The sequence below is a fragment of the Melospiza georgiana genome, chromosome 4, assembly GCF_028018845.1.
Source record: "Melospiza georgiana isolate bMelGeo1 chromosome 4, bMelGeo1.pri, whole genome shotgun sequence".
NCBI lineage: Eukaryota > Metazoa > Chordata > Aves > Passeriformes > Passerellidae > Melospiza > Melospiza georgiana.
Genome location: NC_080433.1, coordinates 41,339,170 through 41,353,002, shown reverse-complemented (window position 1 = coordinate 41,353,002; position 13,833 = coordinate 41,339,170). Strand labels below are relative to the sequence as shown.

Here is a 13,833-nt window from a genome sequence, read left to right as displayed (position 1 = left end):
TGCATGTTTCTTCAGTTAGCAGGGTGCCCCTAAGGCTACTATTATTTGTGAATGTTCAAATGTTAATTCGTTTTTGATTTTCCCACATCATTGTGGTGGTCCTGATAATATGAGTTAGCTCTTGCAGCTTCTTTTCGTGACTCAGGAGAAGAAAGGGGAAAAAAGAGTTTATTTTATTTATTAAAAAACCCCAAAACCCAAACAACAAAAAAAACAAACCCAAAAGACCCCAAAAAAGCACAGTATGGTGACCTGAATTACTTCCTTTGTTTTGTGATAATTATCACCATTATTTCTTGTTTTATTGTATTTGTGTATTTCTTTTGACTGTGTAAGGGCATTTAGGTTCTTTATTCTACTATTGTAATTAAACTATCCCCAAAACGTTGCCTGCAGAGGAATATACACATTCAAATATCTCCAGACAAACTCTGTTGTGATGTTTTTCCCTGTTGCTTCAACTTTCAATTATTTTGCATCATGTTTAAAGAGCTAGTGTCCCAAGGACAACTGGTATATGCTAAGATCCAGTTGATTCAGCTCCTTTAAATGTTATGGGAGGTCTATAAGTGATGGGTGGCCCAAAACCCAAAGTCACCATTCTATTCAAATAAACATACAAAGAAAGTATGTGCAAGACCTTTAACTCTTACAGGAGCTTGGCTTTGTGCCATGCTTCTGACTTAATGGAATGACTGATTTCAGGGTTGCCTGGGGCCATAACCACAAATAAGCATATGTATCTCTGAGGTCATTGAAACCAATTTTATTATTTTCAGACTTACTCGAAATAAGTCACCTGGCTTGATTTATACATAGAATTGCAGAATATCAGCCTACAGAAGGGCTGTTTAATTAAAAACTTTCACCTGTTTCGTTGCCATGTAATATTAAATTAACAGCTGCTTGTGTCTCTAGAAAGACTGTTTTATCTTCCTTAAAAGTTAATATTAAGCATTCACTGTAAGGTTGGGATTTAAGTTGAATGTCTTAATTGAAATAAGTGAAATAAGGCTCATATTCAACGCTGCTGCAGTTCCAAGTTAGATTGCTGCAGGGGTGGGACTTCCATCTTCCAGTGAGTTGGAAAACATGATGGTGAAACTTTTGGGTTTCCTATGGACTCCCAGTGCCTCTTATGAGCCAGAAGCTACTTCTGTTCCACAACAATTTCTGCATGCTTTTGTCCTAAAACACTGAGATGAAGAAGGAACTATAAGGGGCAATGAAGTTGATTTGAATAAGGTGTTTATGGCTGATTATGTTCATCATCTAGGTAATTTTTTCTAAATTGGATAGCAATAGTTGGATAGAAATATCTTACTGTCTCAGTATTTCTTCAGATTTCCTTGAAAGAACATGGCAGCCTACACTGAAACCTTCATAAGCCTTTGCTGCCACTTCGTCTTAGTGGATGGTACAAATGGGTTGCATAGCTGTAATTATTTATTGGCTATGTCATAATTAATTTCTCAGTTTCTTTCTGTGTACCACAGCATGTGAGGAACTTGGGAAATATATGATGCATACACAGCACTGTATTATTCCAAACAACTAATTTCCTGTGGTAAGAAATAAATCACAAATTCCTGATTATTTTGCAGCAAGATCAATGCAGAGCCCCAGAAAGAGAAGCATGTCTGGTAGAGCAGAAACTGCTTATTCCTTATACTATTCTAGGTTGATTTTATTATACAGAAATAATACATGCTGGTGTTTTATATGGCCTGGCAAACTATAATTTTCTTCATGAAACTTTCAGTGGCTTACAGTGCTAGGGAAGACAGTATATAGGGCTCCTGAACTCTAAAGAGGTAATCTTCCCCTAGCTTTGTAGGAAATAGTATTTGCTTAGTTTATGTAAAGATTCAAATGGACCATTGCTCTTTCTAAAATGGTACATAAAGCAGCATGTGTTTTATATATCATCATATATCATATAATATCATACAGCATTATATATCATATCATATGTCTTCATGCCCTAGCAGAAAAGAATCCCACTTCAATCTCAGACATGTGAATTTGAAGCTACTTCTCTCCAAGGTGAAATTCTGCATTTCTTGTCTTCTCACATATGGATAGAAGATACTTGAAGAGAATATATTTGCCTTGTTAACAAATGCAAGACGTTTTAGGCTTTTTTTCTTTTTGAAACCTGAAAGTGCCTGCTGACCTTTCCAAGGCTGCCTGTTCTTTGATTCATTTGGGTCAGCTTCATTGCACAGAGTTGCATGTTTTTCTCTTAATCTACCTGTGGTTTTCCCCCCATGTTTGGAATTTCTTTTTATTGTGATCTCAAGCATCTTCCTGCTTTGGCAAGAGGAGCAAAATTATTACTGTTCTTTGACAGTGCTGGGATTTTGAAAGATAACATACAATTTCTCTTGTGATAAAATGCTGCATGAATTTTAGTCTCATGGACCATTTTTTTTTTTTAATGAAGACTACTGAAAGAAACAAACCACTTACTTTTTTAAAGTTTTCATAAACCTTTGTGTGTGATCAGCTTTCCTCTGTGGGTCTCTCTAGGCAGAACTAGAGCAGTCAGTGTTATGAAATACCATCATGTTTTGTGGCACTTGGGTTTCTCTCATCCGCCAGGAAAAAATGCAGTCCTGTGTTGTGCTGCTGTCAGGGGTGGTTGTACTTTTATGTTAGAGTGGGCAGTTCAGCCTAGCAGTTAAATATTGTTTTGATCTTCCAGAAGATCTTCAGACCTTCATTTATAGAATGGCTGGTGACATAAAGCTGCTTGGAGGAAAAAAACAAACATAAAGCACAGAAATCACTAGTGGAGAGGAGTGCAAGTGCTTGGCTAGCATAGAGCTAGAGAGACTTGAAAATCTGGGATTTTTCAGTTAAAAGCTTCCTGCTTTTGTAGTTCAGCTTGACTTAGCTCTAGTTTTATTGTCAAGAAAGGTTGATCAGTTTTGTAATTCAGGTAATGACTAAAGTTTACCTGAATTGCTGTCTGAGATCCTTCTTGCTAACTGCCTGCCTCCTGATAGCTGTTCTAAAACATAGAAAGGAATGGGGTTTGGTTGTTTTTTTTTTTTTTATGCTTGTAAGTCTAAAAAGTGTAGAGAAAGGCTATAAAAGCTTATGCCAATTGCAGTTGATTGTAAAACCTACTGGTTTCAGTGACATAAAGTGCAGGTTATTCCAATACCAATGTGAACTAATATAGCAGAAATCCTGTGTGTTCTGATAACATATTTCAACTAATTTGTCATTTTCTGCTTTTTTACTTCAGTCTTTGACTGCATCCAGTAAAATCCTCGAGAGTATGCTTGATACAAACTTGCATATAATGGTAACTGTAAAGCACATTTTTATTCCAAAGTAACTGTGATTAGTTATCTTGATGTCACTCCCAAACTGTTGCTTACTGTCTGGGTGCTCTAACCAAGCGATTCTGAGAAAATAAATTGATTTTAAACATTGCTATGGTTTCAATTTCTAGTGTTTCACAATTCTATGGCATGCCACAAAACTTGTTTTACTCTTGTGAATCCCTGCATCTCTATAAACTATTGAGGCACAAAGGTGAAACAAGTCAGTAAAAGTAATTTCAGCCTTTTTCAGTAGGATTCACACTTTCCAAATGAGTGGGTGCCATCTGCTCTGTTAAAGCACATTTTTGAAGGGCATCCCACAGTGCCCTCTGTAAAGATGCTGAAGAGTAGAAAAAATGTAGTTCATTCATAGAATCATTAAGGTTTAAAAAGATCTCCAAGATCATCAAGTTCAACTTTTGGTGAAATATCACCATGCCCACTAAACCTTTCTACAGAGTGTCACCATGTCTACTTATTTATTTAGTACTTCCAAGGACGGTGACTTCACCACTTCCCTGGGGAGCCTGTTTCAGGACTATGCTGAACAGTCTCTCTATTCACTAGAAGTCATTACACATCTTCCCATGAACAAATATTGGTTTTAATTATCTGAGTTGTTTTACTTTTTTGTGAGAATTTGGTTCTCAAAGAAATTGGTCTTGACATAAGGCTCTAGCAAGTTCTTTTTTTTCCCTGCTAAAAATATAAAATTATAAAAATGTTTACGGGAATTTGTCTGACGTGTCTGTGTCAAAGGCTGAAGATAAAATCTAACTCCATCACAAATGCTTTCTGGCCCTCTATATATTATGTAGGAATTTTCGTTAATAGGAAGGAAAAGTACTTTTTTTTTTAAATTTGGAATCCTCCAAGAAGGTACTTGAAATATTTTGGTTGATTCACTGGTGAGTAAACTATCATCACAGAGAAATGCAAGCCTCAGCTATATGTTAACATTTCTTGCTGCTTTTTCCATCAAGTTAAACTTGCTTCGCTTTTTATGTTTCCTTGAGACTATTTCACTGAAATGGCAGTACATCTCATGGTTCATGATAGTGTAGCTGGACTTTGTAGCTGACACAGAATAAATTTTGGTAATCATCAGGGAGGATTCCCTTGCCCTCGTTATTATTTAATATCTGCCTTTGAAACGGGACTGTGACTACAATCATCATTGCTTGCATATCAGGCAAGTTGATAAACTAGACAAGGAAGATAGTAGTGACTTGAAAGACAAGTGGTGTCTGGTTTCTTAGATCAGACTGATTTCAGGAAAAAAAGATTCTCAGCAGAAGTTGCTGTCTAAAAATGGTGCCTTTTATAGTGTGCTAATATATTTGTGGGCAATATTTTATGTACATAATTGGGTAGCTTGTGAGGGCTGTTATACTTTAAAATGGACAATACTGCAAGAAAAAATACGCAAGAGTTCTAGTTTCTTGCCATACAAAATAGCCTTTTAAAGCTTCAGCATCAATATTTGCAAGATAGCAAAACAGAATAACCTAAATGGAAAATGCTTATTCTGTACAGTATTATTGAAATAAACCCCAAACCCAAACAACCCATGCCACAAATTTGCTAACATGATACCCTTTGGGTAGGAAAGGTGATACAGGGTGTACAATTGATGTGTGTCAGAGCTTTAGTTTTATGCATTTATGTATCTTATAGTGGAGCTGGAGGGAGGGAAGAGGATGCTTCTTGGTGATGTGATAATTTTAAATGAGCACGTGTCTGATAGTTTTAGTGTGGCACAGTCCAGACTTGCAATTCTGTGGATAATTTAAGTCAGGGTGGGTCTGACTGTTCTCTGAATCACTTGATTCTTACAGTGAATAACATGAACATAGCAAGGGATAGCTGGGTTTTTTGTGATAGGGTTTTTTCCCCTCTCCACCCATATGGATATTTCTTCAATATGAGTTCTAAAGACAGCGTGAAGGTTAAATTGACCTCTGTGGATATGCATGCACCAAATTGTTTTCACTGATTATATTTTGAATAATGTTTTTCAGTTAAACCAGTAAAACTAAGTTTAGATCACCCCTTGTTAATGAAAGGTTGTTTTACTGCTAGAATAAAAGACTTGAAGAAGGAAACTTATGCACTAAAACCCTGTTGCATTTCTTTATCCTTCATCCCCTACAAAAAATAAGAAAAGGAGAGTGTCTCTATGTTGTGTTGTGGTTCAGTGGTTTTTCCTCAACTTATTATTTCTTTATTTGTATGGGAACGTGTTCCTGGTTATGCTCTTCAATGCTTACCTAAAAATAAAAATTAGAACCTAAGAATTTTTTCAGGCTTTAAATTTAGAATGCGTAAGAGTCATGGGCTTAGGCACAATTTGGTACAATCTCCTCAAACTTCCTGAAAATGCACTAACAAAAATAGATTAAATACAGAAAAAAAAAGTTTTGCTGAAATTAAATTGCTTAACTTAATTTTCTCCACAGTGTGCCACATACTGAAAAAAACCCCAGAAAAGTGAATAGTCATGGGCTGTTCTGACTGATGAACTCTTTTTTATACTACTACAGTATGTGTGTCTCTGTGTTCAGATAATGGCTTAAAATGTGTGCGTCTTGGAAGGGCTTTATGTATATTCAGAAGGTGACCTGTCAAAAAAGTACTTTGATATCCATACTCTTAATTTGGATAAGAAAATCAGCATTTTTACTCTAATTGCTAAAATCTCAAGCCTTTAAATATCTATCCTTTTACTGTCGTGAGTGGCAAAAATTATTTATGTTTAATTTTTTCAGTGGGAAGTGGGGAAGAGAAATAATGTGGTGCCATATTGTACTGCAGAACAGTAAATCCAATAAGGCCTGCTGGGCCCACTTTTATAATCTAAAATAGATTTGAAAAGGGCAGTAGGGGTTCCAGCTATGAATTCTAACCATGCTTCAGAAGCTGACATTACATACATATATAAAATAAACAAATTGTGAATTATTGCTAGGCAGTTGTTTGGCACAGAAGAATGTTTTAAAGAACAACTTCAGATGTATATTTGAAAGAATATTTATGAGGTAAAAGCAAAGTATCTTGTATTTTCAGAAGAACACAATTAGAAAAGTTGTGTTGTAGGGTGTAGTTGGGAATGAAGCTAACTTATAAAATAGCTGTGGGTATAGCAGGAAGCATTTCCAATGTAGGAATGAAAGTATCTTTTCCCAGACCTATGGTACATGCTGTGGTGAAGAAACTCAGGGAGCAGAGGCAAAGACAGGAGCTGTTCTTCTCCTTATGTTTTTATCAGCTTCCTCTGAAGAGGACACCGATGGTGTCCAATTGTTCAGCATATGAAGGTATTAATTACTTCTTTAGTTTCCCACCATTATGTTTTTTTTTTTTAATCTCTGCATGAATAATCAAATAATACAATACCAGGCAGTTGGAATTAATTAGGGTTTCAAATTTCACATAGTCCATCTTTTAGTGTTTGTTATGTCAGCTAAATCTTAAACTGAGGGGAGTGAGGTGCATTTAGGGTTAATATTAAGGCCATATTCTTTTCCCATAGGAGGATATACATAGAAATGGAAAGTCTTATACAATGGAGAAGGAGATCAAAACCTTTACAGTTGGCTTTTAAAATATTTATAGGCCAAAAATTTTAAGGCCATCTCCACCTTCTTGTAACCAAAATGTTTTGAACTTCTAGTTACATTAAGATTTCAAAGCTCTCTTAGTCAATGAGAAAATCAATCGATGCAGCATGCTTCAGTGTAGTTAAATTCAGTATTATATCTAAGCATTGCCACCACTTCCTACTTTTGAATAACATTCTGCGTCTTTAGTTGCAAAATTATGAAGTCTAGAAGTGTGCAGCTGAGGGGCTGCTGGATCATAGCCAGTCACTGGCAGACAAAGTCAAACCACAGCAGATAAAGTCATTGGTGGAAATAAACAAGGGACAAGTTATTGCTTATTTTAAAAGATCAGGTTTTTTAAAAAGACATAGTGCAGTACAGAAAAATCTTTAAAAGTTTGTGTGTCTTTATACTGTGGTATAAGACTATAACCTTTGTGTTCTTACTGGTTTTCCTTGTGATTTTACTGTTTTGTTTTCTTTAGTATTTTTGTGTCTGTTTTTAGCAGTGACTGCAATAATCTAAGGGTATAGTTACAGTTGTCTCACTCATCCATCTTTCCACTCTGTTTATATCTAATTCAGGAAAGTCTCATCCAATAAAGTTTTACTAATAAAACACCATTTACAGACCTGTTACTTGTAGCTCCTGTTTGTTCTGCTACTAAACTGAAGTTGGCTGTACAATTACTTTCATAGTCCAAAATACAGAATTAATGTATTAACATATTTTAACATTAATAACATTTTAACATTAATAAATTAACATATTTTCCAGGAGTCCTGTACTAACTCTGTAGAGTGTTAATAGCTTTCACTAGTAATTATATAAGATAGAAAAATTATTTTAAAACTATATGCTGTCTTCAGTGTTTGAATTTTGAGTTGAGCTCTTTTTATACAATTAGAAAATTATTATTGGCAGAAATAAACTAGATACAAAGTTCTAGTAGACTAATTTCCCTTTTGTGATGTTATGTTTTCCTTTAATTTGTTTAAAATATTACTTGATCCTAGGTGTTTCCATCAATCTGTATGTACAGACCCATGCTCCGAGCCAGCTAGCACCTGTGTCCTATATGTCACTCTGCTAGTTGTTGCTTTCTGAAAACACCTGAATTATTAGATTTTCCTTACAGATTCACCTAAGAACAATTTTTCTTAAGAGAAACCAAAAGCTGCAACTTGAAACTCAGAGGATGTACAGATTTCTCCTGCAGGTGTCCCTTGTTGATGTACACTGTAAAGTTTTGTGGTTTGGGGTTTTTATTTTTGGGTATTCTTTTTTTAGTGGATAGTGTTATTTTGTTGTCATTTGTGGTGGGTCTTTTTTAATTTTTTTGTGAGGTGGCATGGGTAAAACTTTACTACCTGCTGGATTTGAAGGTAAATTCCACTTTAACAACTGAGAAAGATGAACTTTAATATACAACATGTCAGACATAATTGTCACCAGAATTCTACCAGAATGGCAAATAGTTCCCTAGAGTCTGTAATTAAACATTTAGATGGATGTGTTTTCATGTACTTAAGGTTATTACTTTCTTAAGACGTCTCTGCTATTAAGTGATATTTTCTGACTTTTACTTTATCCTGTCAATACAGACAATGTATGTGTGTGTATATGTATATATAGTAGTCTGCAGGAAGGTATGACAAGCTCTACTTCCCTGCTTTCTGACCACCACCTGCCTCACAGCCTGTAAGTAGTCTGCAGGATTTACTTGGCTGCCGAATGTTTTGGGGATGTGAAGCTGTTTGTACTCAAGCAAGTAGGCTCTTGGCTGTGTTTTCAGTCTTGTTGTCTATATAAGTAACATATAGTCTTGAAAGCATCCTCAGGGTGTCTCATTAATATCCACTGTAAAAATACCCTAGGGTATTTTCCTATTGCTATTCAAGAAAAAAGCACTAAATTAATACTGTTTAAAAATGACTGAGGAAAAACAATTATGAACCTCCATGTTCAATGTTGCCAGTCCATCACTGACTATCTATTTTATGTGAGAGATGTCTGGTCAATGGCTTCCTGCATGCACAGTTGGGAATTTTCGTTTTCCTTTAAAATATGTTGTCTACTTCAAATGCTGATGGTAATTTTCAGCATATGGGGACCATTAGCAATATTGAAGCTGAATATAAGGCTTAACTCGTTAAATCACTTTAGAATGTCACATCTGTTTTTTTACCCTAGTGTTAACACCTGGATCAGTTTAACACCAGCACAGAAGTTTAGGACATATATAATTTTGAAAACATCTGGAACTTTTTTGTGTGTGAATGCATGTATATGTGCACGTGTGAATGTATCTCTGGCATTTTTAGGTTTGATGAATAAAAGCTCAGTGAGTCGTGCTCAAGGTGTGTACTGACCTGTGGCAAATATGTGATTTATGGCAGGAGACAGAAGCATTGCTTCAAGGATTAGAAATGATGATTTTGTCTTGACAATTTTTTTCTTTCTTCAGCTGTTTCTGAAGAACTGATAACTGAATCTAATTCTTACCTTCCCCCTGCCCCCAGCATGTCCATTTGTTGTGTACTGAGTGAGGTAGCCCATTCTCCTGGGATGTGTGAAATGGGCAGGCATTGCAAATTGAAGAAAGCAAGTTCCCTGCCTGAGTGTGCAACCCTGTTCAGAGGCTGCTTGGAAGTAAAATGCCAGTTGTGTTGGAATTTTGAGAAAAGACTTTCTGAGGTGACCTGCGGCCTTTTAGCGAGAGCAGAGTTTGCAGCTCTGGGGAAGAATGATGAGTTGCTACTCTTATGCCCATTAGCGAAATTGGGCTAATTTGTAGGACATAACCTCAAGGTAAACTGTAAGTGAAGCTGGAAGCAAGGCTAATACAGCATTTTGTGATTTCCTTTATCCCAGAGTCTCTTCCAGAGCCAGCACTTAATTTAATTTTCTATCTGCAGAGAGTGAGGGTGGCTGCTAGCACAGGAGGCTTTACTGGAGACAAGCTGGCACTGCTACCAGAGTGTGAGGAGGTGTTGGTTTCAGAATTTCTGCTGGAACTGGAGACCAAGCAGGGTAAATGGCTTGGTGATTCAGTAACTAGAGAAAAAACAGAGCCTTGCCACTGCCAGGAGCCAGAGCAGCCCAAGCCCTGGGCATTGGGCACTTCCTTGGGGACAAGGACAGGCTGGGATACAGGTTCAGCTCAGCAAGACAGACCCATGTCAGGGTAGGGCCTGGGGAGCTGGAGACTGACCCTGCTGAGGTGTCCCTGGGGCAGAGGCTGCTGCCCTTGGGAGACTCACATGGGGTCCTGGGCCCTGGGCAGCATCGGGGAAGGCTTTGGAGACGTGACATGAGGTCCTGGGAATGTGGACAGGGTGTGGGAACCTTGGGAAGGGGGTCAGGCTGTCAAGGCTCATTAATGCCCTTGGAACCATATGGAAACCATACAGAAACAAATTCTAACTTTATTTAAAACTTGGATCTATAGAGAATACAGCATTTGATGTGACTAAACACTGAGTAAAGTGGAACTATCAACTTCTGTATTCTTCATGCAGACGGGCAGGTACTAGAATGCATTCACATTCTAGTAAGAACGTAATGTAATGCAAGAAACTAGGAGTATTCTAGAACTGCTTGCTGAAATCTGTACCCAAATACAGTTTGATCAATACTGTATCTTCAGGGCTTCCTTTTGATTTTTTTGTTGTGTGCAGGACTTCTTTCATTGTATGTTTCTTTGTTTTAATTTTTAATATGGACAGGTCTAAATGGGAAAGGATCAAGGATGCATGAAATTTGTCGCTAAAACTGTGAATAAGACTTGACTGAATTAATGCCTTTGGAATGTACACTAGGTTTCTTTATGATAAAAACAGTTTACTTTTGGTGGGGATGAGTTCGATATGAGTGTCTGCTGCATGAAACTATCACCTTAAAGAGAAGGCAGAATAAATACTAAAAGCTACCATTTCCTGGGAACAACCTGGGAACTGTCTGGGCTCTTTGTGGAACAATGCTTTGCCTCCGCGGCGGGTGGTTGTGCTGGCAATGTTGTTGCCACTAACTTTTTTATTGTTTCCCCAAGGAAAAACACTTTTGCAGTTCAGGGTTTGAACTCTAAATCCTGACATCTGATAGCCATTCTTAGCCTTTGGGAGCCTGTCGTCTAATATATTATGTTTTCCTCAAAGAAAGGACTCTGTCTTGCCTGACACCTGCTTTATTTTTGCCAAATTCCTAGTTTTCTGATAGTGGTTCTGAGAGTTATACTACAAATGGAAATCACAAACAGAGGAATTAGGTTTCAAGAAAGGATAAATAATGTGGAAACAACAATCTTGTTTTCCTCCAGTGTTCTTTTGTGACTCTCCTAAAATGAGAAAAATGTGTGTGGGGTTGGGAAAACAAATACAGGCAACCTGATACACTGCATAAGCAGAAATCAAAATGAAAATTTTAAAATATTCTAAAAAGCATCATCATATCTTTAAAGGATTTAAGCTGACCTCTCTGTGACCTCTATGGGCTCAGAGACAAAAGGACATGCTGAGAGGAAGCATGTCTGAAAGCATTACAGCAGGATGCTCTGGACAATGGAAATGCTGAGCTGTGTGGTATTTGGAGTATTTGCATGGAGGTTCTGTGGTGCAGTATATCAGTTTTGAGCATTTTTCATCCCAGAACAAGACAACATTCCTGAAATGAATACCACAAAAAAAAAGGGGGGGGGGGGATGGAATTTGCTTACAGGTTCTAAGGAAATGGAGAATGTGACGGGATTATTGGAATATGAATTAGTCATGCATTTTAAATGTGGGCTTGAGTTTCACACCTTTTTCTTTCCCTTCCTTGTCTGAATTGAAAAATTATTAATTATAGGAGGGTATTTATTGGTAAGGCAGATAGGGGTTTTGAAGAGAGAATGAGATAAAAATCATCTCTCTTGTTTGGTTTTTTGAATAGAAGAGTCTTGAGTTGGCTGGATTCTTAATTACCCTAATAAAATAAATTTAAATGAGTTAAGCTTGATAGTAACAACAATGCATCTTTAAATAATTGCTTAAATACAAGTAACTAATTAAATTCTAGTCATCTCTTTGCACTAAGCAGGTCTCACACCTTCTCCCACTGCATAAATTTAAATGCAAATCTTTGGATTTGTACGAACACTACGGGAGACAGATTTTTACAGTAACGAATTAGACTTGGAGACTGCTAATGGCTGGCATGAGTTCTTGCCAGTGTGGTTGTAAGCATAAATGCTGAAAGCTGCAGCATTTTTTTTAAATCAAACTGACAGACTTGAGTTCATAAGCTAATACAATGTAAAAATGTTTTTCCCTCTATTGGAAATGCAAGAAATTTAAAAAGAAAGTGTATTTTTGTATGTGAAATATTCTGCTGTCTTCAGCAAGGTGTTGCAGAAAATGTTGTAAGTCAAAATATGCACAAGACAATTATACAAGGCCCGTCCAGATGCAGAAAATTGCTCACTCCTAACAACTTCTGTATTTATTGTTCACCTATGTTAGCAAAATCCATTCCAAAATCTAAATTAAAATTTCAGTATAAAATGACAGTTGGGTTAATTTTTTTGATATACTGGAAGATCCATTGTCTCAACAATAACATTTGCAAGATTTTTATATTTCTTTTTCATTTTAATTATAACTCATCAAATCTTAACTGATTACTCCTGGGTTAGACTCAGAAGAATGTCACTGAAGGGTGTTTTAATTTAACAGAAACAGTGTAATGTCTGTTTCTAATGTTTTAAAAGCCAATTTATATGGAAATTTTGCTCTAGAAGGAAGTCAATACATACATAGTTTTTAACACCTCCTGTTAAAATTCAAAACTTGAATTGAAGCAGCACCAAAGCAATGTCATTTTTTTCATGTAGCAGTTTGATTGCATTTTCACAGCCTTTTCATTTGTAGCCATTTTCTAGTGTTAAAATGAAGTTTTTATTTTTCTTTTGTAGTCGAGCTATCAAGACAAACCAGGACCTTTTACCCGAGACGCCGTGGATCCATATCTTCTACAATGACTTTTGGGGGACCCTGCTTACTCACAGTGGGAGCCACAAGTCCTACAGACCTCTCTGCACACTTTCCTTCCGCATTAACCATGCTGTTGGGGGAATGGACCCATGGGGCTACCACCTTGTGAATGTCCTCTTACATGCTGCAGTCACTGGCCTTTTCACAAACTTCTCCAGGATTCTGTTTGGCGATGGGTACTGGACCTTGATAGCGGGCCTGCTGTTTGCATCTCATCCCATCCACACGGAAGCCGTAGCAGGGATTGTAGGGAGGGCAGATATTGGAGCCTGCCTCTTCTTTCTGCTTTCCCTCATGTGTTACGTGAAGCACTGCTCTACCAGAGGTTCCTCACCAAGTACTTGGGGCTGGATCTTGGGAGCAGGGCTGTGTGCAGGATGCAGCATGCTGTGGAAGGAGCAAGGAGTGACTGTTCTGGCCATTTCAGCCGTGTACGACATCTTTGTATTTCATCGACTGAAAATGCATCAGATCATTTCTGCTTTATACAAGGTGAGTCTACTTTGCAGTAAGCTACTTGTGAGGCACCATTCACTGTTAAACAGATGCTAAATGTCTTTTTGAGTGCGCAGTAATTCTTAGTAGTTTAGTCAACTCCCAGAAATAAGCTCAGATGTTTAATGCTGAAAGAACATTTCAAGAGCTTTAGTGTGGTCTTTTTACATTTTGTTTAAACAATGTGTTATTAGCCATTGCTATTACTCGATGCTGAGGATGGGTGTTTTCAATTACTTTCCTTACTTCCAGCAGCTCCCTTATTCTGTTTGCTGTCAAGCACTGGATATCTGAGTCAAGCACTGGATATCTGACTGCCTTTTGCAAAGAATTCATTCGTGCTCTTATCCTCTTGTATCTTGCAAACTC

The 13,833-nt window shown here is 37.1% G+C and overlaps 1 protein-coding gene across 1 annotated transcript in view; it reads left to right on the top strand.

Moving 5' to 3' along the window:
* Positions 1 to 13,833, top strand: part of TMTC2 (transmembrane O-mannosyltransferase targeting cadherins 2) — a 236,016-nt gene that overhangs the window by 87,209 nt on the left and 134,974 nt on the right. Inside the window, exon 2 of the mRNA XM_058023162.1 lies at positions 12,891 to 13,461. Coding sequence (XP_057879145.1) covers positions 12,891 to 13,461 — 571 coding nt within the window. The remainder of the gene's footprint in view (positions 1 to 12,890; positions 13,462 to 13,833) is intronic.